Source organism: Pholis gunnellus (assembly GCF_910591455.1).
Source record: "Pholis gunnellus genome assembly, chromosome: 2".
Lineage (NCBI taxonomy): Eukaryota > Metazoa > Chordata > Actinopteri > Perciformes > Pholidae > Pholis > Pholis gunnellus.
The window spans coordinates 14218438-14227812 of record NC_136536.1 but is presented as its reverse complement, the minus strand read 5'-3'; the positions used below and the strand labels follow the sequence as shown (position 1 = coordinate 14227812).

The 9375-nt window shown below is 45.4% G+C and overlaps 1 protein-coding gene across 1 annotated transcript in view; it reads left to right on the top strand.

The window, feature by feature from the left end:
* Window positions 1-78: 78 nt before the first annotated feature.
* Window positions 79-9375, top strand: part of dip2ba (disco-interacting protein 2 homolog Ba) — a 36596-nt gene continuing 27299 nt past the window's right edge. The window contains exon 1 of the mRNA XM_079173009.1: window positions 79-298. Coding sequence (XP_079029135.1) covers window positions 214-298 — 85 coding nt within the window. The 5' untranslated portion in view covers window positions 79-213. The remainder of the gene's footprint in view (window positions 299-9375) is intronic.

The following is a 9375-nucleotide window of genomic DNA, read 5'->3' as shown; positions in this document are numbered from 1 at the left end:
AACTACCGTACAGGCGAGGTAAAGGCAGTCACGTGACCCCTCGTTGCCGTTGGTGAGTTTTCCCAGTATGGCGGAGGGGCAAGCCGTGCGGATGGACCGTCTCTCCCACTCTGATGCTTGTTTTGTGTCTTGAGGGAGGGCGTTATATTTTTTGTTTTTTCTACGGGCTGCTTCCTTTTCAACCAGACGGCACTCGTGTTTAGCGGCGAAGTCATGGCAGACCGCGGCGTGGATCTGCCCGCCCTGCCCAAAGAGGTTAGAGACCAAGTGGCGGAGTTGGATCTGGAGCTGTCTGAAGGTAACGGAGGGGAGAGAGGGGGGGCGATGTGTGTGTATGTGTGTGTGTGTGTGTGTGTGTGTGTGTGTGTGTGTGTGTGTGTTGGGGGGGGGGATGCTATAGCAGATTTTCAAGCTAGCAAGGTGTCTCAGCTGTCTGGTGCTAACCAACATCGATTAAACCAGTACATTTCCTCCCTTTATTCCACTTAACAGTGTTTACTACTTGACTGAGAGCTCACGTCAGGCTCTAACGCTAGCTCATTCTGTGCTAACACAGGATGTGGGCACGCGAGCTAGCAGTGCATGACAAGCAGCAGGAGGAAAAGAAAGGCTCCCATCCATTTCCTCGTGTCTGCTTTATCTCAAACCATTCAAAGCAAAACGTCGATTTAAAGACGCGTTTCTGTACCACAACTCCTCATTCGCTTACTTATTGAATGTCAAAAACCAAAGCTCTGTCTCTCTCTCTCTCTCTCTCTCTCTCTCTCTCTCTCTCTCTGTCTCTCTCTCTCTCTCTCTGTCTCTCTCTGTCTCTCTCTGTGTGTGTGTGTGTGTGTGTGTGTGTGTGTGTGTGTCTGGATGGCCAGAGGCAAGGTCTGGCTAGCACTGCTTGACCCTACTCCTGTCATCTTGGTTATACTTCTTCATATGGTGCGGATTTGTATTCATCTGTGAACACTTGATGGCTTCCAATCTGACATGATTTACTTCTGTGTTCAGGATTTATTGCAGTAAAAGCTGTGAGTCACTGTGACTAGTGTTGAGGTGTAATGACGGGGCTCTCAGTCATCATCTGCTCTGTTGTCACATAAAGATACAGACTGTTATGAATGACTGTCAGTAATTAACATAGCTATTAACATAGCTATTAACATAGCGTGTGACTTCAGTGATCAACAAGATGTACACACAGACCCTTACACACCTGCGTGAACCTGCTATGACTGGAATTATAGGTGTACCCACGTGCGCTGCTAGTCATGGGTTTCACTACCCTCAAACCTGTGTGAGACCTGTGTCAGGTGTACGCCATGTCTGCTCTGCCCTTGTTGATTTAGGTGAGTGATGGATGTGTCTATTTATTGTAGTTTGCGAATATCTCAACCATTCATTCATCCAAAGCATAGTGCAATCAACCCCCCCCCCCCCCCCCCCCCCCCGGGGGGGGCAGCTGTTAGCCCCTGTCCTGCTCTACACCCATTGACACCCACTGTCGCATCCCAATGACAGCATCCCCCTTGTCCTCCTGCACGGCACCTGGGCTACATTCTTCCTGCTCGGCGACCGCTGTGTGTCGACTTATCCGTGCTGATGGACGTCTGGTTATTTTAGGAGTGTGATGTGTTTTCTGAAACTGATACGCAGTATTTGATATTCATCTTAATACAAATGCAGATCAAACATTTCAACCACGCCTGTAATGAGACTTTTAAGACATGGTTTGTTTGCAATTGAGGGTTTTGTTACGTGTCATACTTCCATTAAAAAAAATATGAGTGCATATTTACAAGTTAATTACTGTTATAAGAGTGGGGCCATTGATGCCCTTTTACAGCTTATGTCAGCCAATATTGAAAGCTTATATATTGCTTTTGGGATGTTTTATCCCATCTATTACAAAGGGTTTAAACTTACAGGCTGACCTTTTACCACAGTTACATCAAAGGACATTATAAAGCTTATATGACATGGCATGATGTGACGTGTGTGTAATTTAGATAGATAGATTACATTTTGTCATATTATTTATACATTATTTATACTGTAGTAACTTTCCCTTTAGCATCGCTCATAGTATTGTGGCCAATGATGACTTTTGCCATCCTGTGAAGAAGGTATTTAATTAGCTGGATTAGCCAGAAAAAGACATTTCTGTCAAGTTTCGTTTTTTTAATCATTAATACTTTTGTCCATTTATTTTTCCAGGGAATGTATTACATCACAATCCGTAGGATTTTGTCCACCCCTTTGTTAATAAGCACATTTTTTAGATTCCAACCAGGCACCAAGAGGCATTGATTTGCTGAATATGTATTTTAAATCATCTGAGTCTGAACTAAAAATGTGCTTGTGGTGATAGATTACAGTAAAAAGCATCACTTTTATTTTTGGTAACTCTCATGTGGTAATGTAGTGTTGAACAGGAACTCTTCCTTGTTGAGAAACATACGAGACTTGAGGCGGCCATGTTGACTCATTGTATGTTTTCCACATATTGTCTGACGACATAGCCGCTGAATGCTTTCTGGATTGCAGCCCGCTAGTATTGAATGTAGTTGAGTAAATCGTTGTCTCACTTAGCAATGATAGCCAAACCTTTTAAGGTTTGCAATATTTTAAATGCACGTGTATGTAAGCCAGCTCTCGCCTTCAGGACTGTGGCATGCCATCAACTTAATGGGCAATTTTTCTGGCTCCATAACAAGCGCTCCCTCTGAACCGAGTGGAAATGCCCGTTCCTGCGTTGCTCGAATAAGAACACAGGTCTGCCAAATGGCCTCTTAAAAAACAACCCAGTTCTGCTAGCCCCCTGTGACCATGGGGACACAATGAGGACCATTCAGCTGGTCTGAGCCGCCGTGGACAGGAGCTCCGCTGCCATTTAGGCCATTCAGCTGAACCCGGTCTTTGTGTGCACGTTGGAATTAGCTGCCTTTTTATAGGACGATTAGGGAGGGGCTGGTGACTGGTCATACTTGACGGGATGACGTGTAGTGTGTGTGTGTGTGTGTGTGTGTGTGTGTCTGTCTGTGTGTGTGTGTGTGTAGTACTGAGGGAAGGGGTTCGCCATTCTCACCGTGCAATCTCTTTGCTGAGCCAGCGGTAGAAGGTCACGTCTGGTTCTACCTGGTTGTCATCCTGCACCATGTGTCTGGCATGTTGTACAGTAGTCTGATGTTGCTGACACGAGCAAAATTCAACACAGTTTAGTTTTTCGTCGGTGAGTTAGTAGCTGGTGGTCGTCATCGGCAAGTTTTTCCATTAAAATACAACTTGAAATGAAGTCTTCCCAGTCGCAACTTTTAAAAACTCAGGAACACTGACTCTGGTGCACATGCTTGTCTGTGTCTATGAACAGATAACGTTTTACTCTTGGTTTGCATCTGGGATCAGTATGTGCAGACAGAGAGACCAGATTGTTGCCAGTTGCTTCCGTTCTAGGCCAGTTAACCAGCCAGCCAGCTTTCAGATGCAACAGAAGCAGACGTGTCTCAGTTTTGTGTGAAGAGAGACGGCCCTCAGCAGAGGATGACGGCACGAATATGGACCCAATCTGTATCAGCCATCCATCTTCCAGACCCTAGCCACCAGTGACGACGTGCAGGACAGGGCCTGATGGATCCTTGAGGAAGACTATCCTCCCAACCAGGGAGGAAGACTGTGAAAGGAGATCTTGTATCTCTCTGAGTTAACAGGATACGCAGCAAACTGTTGTTCTGGTCAATAGTCGGGCAAAGGGCTTATTTTGAGACCGATTTACAGACGTGTGACATACTTCCTCAAACTGAAGCTCATGTGGTGCAGAGCTCTTGTTTACATGCTGGGGGTCTAAAAGAGGATTGAGGGCCTTTCACACTGATTGAAAAGCTGAAATCTCTCCTCGAATTCAAATCATTTCGCAGCATTTGGCTCTTGCAGGCAAGTGGAAAGGGGGACGATGACATGCAACAAGTGTCCCCAGAATGTCCCCAGACAAAGCAAATGGGGAACATCACAGTTACAGGCTACTTGACTACTTCCTGTGTTTTATAGTGCTTTTCTGGAACACAATGCTGTAATAAAAATAAAGGATGTTCTTATGCATTTAGACATAGCAACAACTGTGAACCACAACACCTCCTCATGAGCGTTTTGTAACATTATTTTAAAGATTGATGATAGACAGTAAAATGAATTTGTTGCCCAGTCTTATTGCAAGACAACTTAAAACCTGCCACTGTAAGTTGTCCCTGCATTTCAATGAGCTTTGAGCAGTGTGTTATTTATCTGCTATAGAGAGATATAGATATTTGGGTATTCTTCTGTTAGCGCCCATTAGGTCAGAATCCCCCAAAATGGACAAATCATCTTCCTTGTAGCTGCGGCGCCGGGGCCTCCGGTCCCAGCAGATGGTTGTGTACTCTTGGCAAAGGTCTTTCTTAATGTGTGTTTGTGTTTGCGCGTTCAAATGTGTGTTTTGCATGTGTTGTAATACTGTTATACTGTGAATAGTTAATGATGGCCGCATTCCCTCTTCCTCCTCCAGACCTGTTGTAGTCTGAATTATTCACATGCTCTCATTAAATATCAGGACGCCCTCACAGAGCGGTGTGGGTGGGTGTGTGTGGTTGGTAAGCGTGACTTCTTTACGCTGCCCTGGTAGAAGTTGAGGCATGCATAGGAAGAAAAAAAATGAAATAAAAAAAAAAGCCAACCCGGCCTCCTTTTTGAATTGGTGCCAAGAGATGTATTGACATCCCACTCATCCCCCCTCCGGACCTGCACAGCTCTCTCTGCTGTAGAAGATGCTCAACTTGTTGAACTAGCTCACATGTGGTGTCGGGCAGGGCATGGCAATATGGCAGCTAGTGTACGGTAACTGTACGCAGTACTACATATAAAACATATATAATGACATTTACACACTTTGAGCTCTGCCCTTCTTGTGGAGGTAGTCAAGTTAATGTAGTTACCTACAGTCTGTTGCACTCAATGCTATCCTTCATCTATTGGTGTGATATTGTGGCCTACCTATGTACCTTACAGTTTGTTGTATTGCAACAGTCTCCCTGCTCGTTGTAAATCCGTGAGTCACCGTATTTAGGCGTGTCCTCTCTTCTCTCGGGGCACATCCATCCACCACAAAGTGAGAGAACCTGTTTTTTTTACCCTCTGGTCTCACCGGGCTGTTTACTCAGTTTTGATGCAAACGGTGACTCATCGTAAGTGAATAATGACTGGGGATTTTGTGATATCAGACCCTTTCTCCCACTCTGTGTACAAGAACCACCTTGATTCACCGCTTGACCGACCTGTAATCCCAGCTGGGGCTGACGCCGACGGTGACGCTTCCTCTCTGACGTTGCGTTGCACAACCGCTCTGAGCTTTAGTGGCCTGCAGTCATTCAGTCAGGGGCCCAGGCTGTGACACACCACACGATGTTGACTGATTTGAAAGTGTCACAGGCTAAAATGACGAACTCATTGATAGCAAAACAGAAATCTTGTTGTCTTTTTGTTGTTGTCATACTGTGGGGGAGCCGACGCAGAGTCCCTCCAACGTATTGCCAGGGCTATCCGCTGCCTGGCGGGCCATGTGACTGTGTTAATGCTGAAGAATGCTCTTGTGAATATAAATAGACCTGGCTGGCAAGACAAATTCGCTTTCATGCCTGAGGAGGAGAAAACAAGCGTCTCTTTGACACAAAAGCGCCGCCATTATTTGCAGCGGAGGCCACCCTCTCGAAGTCCCAAGGAGTCAGTCCTAATTGTGTGCATTTCTCTCTCGCCGAGGCTAACGTTCCTGGCTAGTAGACAGGCAGCCAGTAGCAAACACTTGCGCATCCAACCGCTAGATGCTTTGGCTGCTACATGTGGGTCACTGTTACGTCCGTGGGTTGTGTGGGAAATACCGCGGTCGGATGAGAACGGCCAATCAGCCGGCTGCCTGACCCAAAGGAGAGAGTTGCTATAGGTCTGCTAATTGTTAAAGCATCATACCCGGTGCTTTTTAGATGTTCTTAGAATGTGTCCTACAGATCGTGTATGCTTAACATTATCACTGGTGAAATGATGCTATGAGTTTAAGTACTTCATCTAAGTGAATATTTGGTCATGTTACTATTATGTCAACATGGTTCGTATTAGATTTAGTCCTTTTTTAAAGGAGGCTAAAGGGACATTTCTGATATTTGGATCAATAAAGACCTTTTTTCCTTTTCGTAATAAAACATTAGTAACTATGATTGGGTTTATGTACTCTAAAAATGACCAGAGCTCTGACCATAAACCTGCTGCCTGTAAATCATGTTCAAAGTCCCGTTCTGTCTCTTATTTGGGCTCTTCAGCTGATCATTGCAGCCTTTGTAGAACACAGGGTATTTTCTCAGCAGCTGGTCAGTTTCTATATATGAGAGCGCAGAGGCCTGCGTCACAGGAAGGGCTGATGGGAAACCAGAGCTCAGGGGTAAAGCAGTCCTGCTGTATTATGTACAATGAAAGTTTCCAAAAGGTCAACGGCTCTCTCCGTCGGTCACTTATTGGCTAGTTGTGTTTATTTTCTTTTGGATTCGTGCCCTACATTTGAATAGTTCTCTTCCTTTATTCTTGTGCGGAGCCAAAGGGTTATCGAACAAAAAATACCAGCAAGTAGAAGTCCTCAGGAAGCTGATGTGTATCTCCACTCTCAGAACACATTGTTTTTGGAGCTTGGCTTGAAGGCATCGACCCCTTTAATTCAACTCCCTGGAGAAATGGGTGGGGCTTCAAACTCTTAATCCTCAACTGTCTGCAGCACGGGCAATGTTGTATGTATTGAATGTTCATAGCCTTTAGAATAACAGTTCTGACCGGGCTGAGATTGAGATTGGTTATTTGCTGTTAAGTGTGATCTTTATCGTCATTACTATGAGTATTGGGACTAAATGTTGTCATACTAGCATTGCATTAAACTCTGTTTAGATGGTTTGTGGAGCCAGTAGTGACAGTGTATCGACACACTCCTGTATCGGTGGGAGGCCTTCGATCTACAGCAGGTGTGTGTTGTGCTACATGCTCCCACAGACGCTGACGACACACTGAAGACTGTGGTTTGGATGTTGTTATAATCAGCTGGCTGTGATTGTGATGAAACAGCCTTTAGAATTAAAGTTATATCCTAAGATTATCCATCAGAGCTTTCTCTTTAAACTGTGTGTGTGAGAACGTCATGTCTGACTCTACACAACTATGTTCATACTACTGTACATGTTGTAAGTTTACAATTCTGAATAGCATTTGTACATCGTTTTCTAAAAACACTCGGCCATTTTGGTATTCATTGTGGTTACATAGAAAGCGTAGAGTGTGCCTGTAAGACTGCATTCCCTCCAAAAAAAAACATGGCGATCATTTATGAGTGTTTTTACGGTTCAAACGGTCAGACTTACGTTTTCAAAGCATTCACTTTGCAGTGATTTTTAGGATCTGTTTTCGGTGGCTAAGCTCTGACGGTGTGGTTTTCAAAAGCACCAGCGTTAGTGAAGATACATTTCTTTAAGTTGTGTCCGGATCAAACCACCTTTTAAGTCTCTCGCCTTTCCTTCAGTCAGTACTCCTCCATCTAATCCCCTCACCTGCCCGTGTTGCAGCGAGTAGCTTGTTGCTAACGCCGCCTCACCGACGTCCCCCTGTGACCTCGCACCTTCACTTCCACGTGAAGTGTTTTCACTGACGCAAAAAAGGTTTGTGTATTCCAGAGCTTTGTCAGGTCAATTTTACACCACATTTTCTTTGACACTTGCTGAACGTCCCCACACTTTCAGAGCGGCGATAGATGCCCATCATGATGACAGGCTGTTTAATGACTGTGAGCGGCGGTGGGCGGTCAGGGAACCATGAGCTGTCTGGAGAGTGGAGAGTGGTTTTAGTGTCAGCTCCAGACTCAACACCTCAGGATGGGAATGTTTCTCACAGGCCACCCCCCCTTTCTTGTTATGAGCCCATAATAGTGATCTAATGAGTCAGCTGCCTGGTTAAAATCCCTCTTATATTAATGCCCTATTTTAACCCATCACCCATGAGCAAGTAAGCATCACTGGTGCAGAGATGAGACATAGACAGGATGTTGCTAAGCCAAGCTCAGTTTGTATGGCTGGTGCTGGACAACATGTGGACAACATGTGGACGACAGAATGTCAATTCAGCTGATGTGTGAGTCTCAGTGAACCAGATCTGTTGCACACTTCTAACCCCTGTGTGTCTCTGAACTACAACACCACCGCAGTACAACCCGATACCGCTGACTCGCTTTCACTGCTCAGCACACTCTGGAGACCAGCAATGCCGAAAAAAAACCCACTGGTCCGTCATGCAGGTAGCCAGCCAGGATGACCTGGGTCTACATAAGTGTCTCCTTTGTTCTTCCTGTTATTTACAGTGCGATGAATGAAGTCTGAGTCGACCTACTGACCTGGTTACACTTAAAATAAACGAGCTAGAAGAGAAAGTGACAAAGTGACTCACACAGGTCGAGTTATACGGCGGAATAGGCCTTTTTCCTCACACCAGACTTTAACTTGTCACAGTACAAAGAAGCAGAGGTGCTACTAATAATAATAATAATAATAATAATGCTGACTACTTAATCCTATTATTACAGCTGTGCTTTAACCACTAAGGTGGCGAGAGAACGGTATGGAATGCAACAAAGGACCCAAGGCCGGAATCAAACCTGGACATTGCGGTTACATGACGTGCGCTGTGACCACTCGGCCACTAATGCGCTCCAGTCACTATTATCCTCGAGCTATTCTCTACGCACAGTGACAGATGATGTAGTGAGCGACAGGGGAGCGAAGGAATCGATCTGGGATTTGGCCTCTGGCTTTAGGTAGTCTCACTCTCACGTGTGCGCCCACAGTGAGACATGCACTCTGCCAGCTAACAGCTCATTAAGGTCGTAGTGTGACTGAAGAACTAACTACTCTAACCTTCTGCTGGTACTAACATACGACCCACTTGTGGCTGTCCGACCGCCGTTGTCCGACGCCGGCTGTGAACCGTCTGCAGTTGCTCACCGGTCTTATCGCTCTGATGAAGTCATGTGCTCTGAGAACAGCTTATCGCCGCCAAGACTGTACATCATGCCTGTTGTTGGGAAATGCTGCGACCCAAATCAGCGTGTGACATTTTTAGTTTGGCTCTCTCAATGCTGTTACTGAACCCCGGCTCACGACTCCACTTTACTCACACCGCTGGCTCAAGAGTGCCGTCTCAGCCGACATGACATAATGCACAATGTGATAGAAGTAATGGAGGAAGTAGGGCAGTGCTCAGTCTGCACTCAAACAGAATATGAATGCTTTAAAAGCTTGGAAGGAACATTAGTTTTATTTCTTTGGCAAAAACAACTTCAGG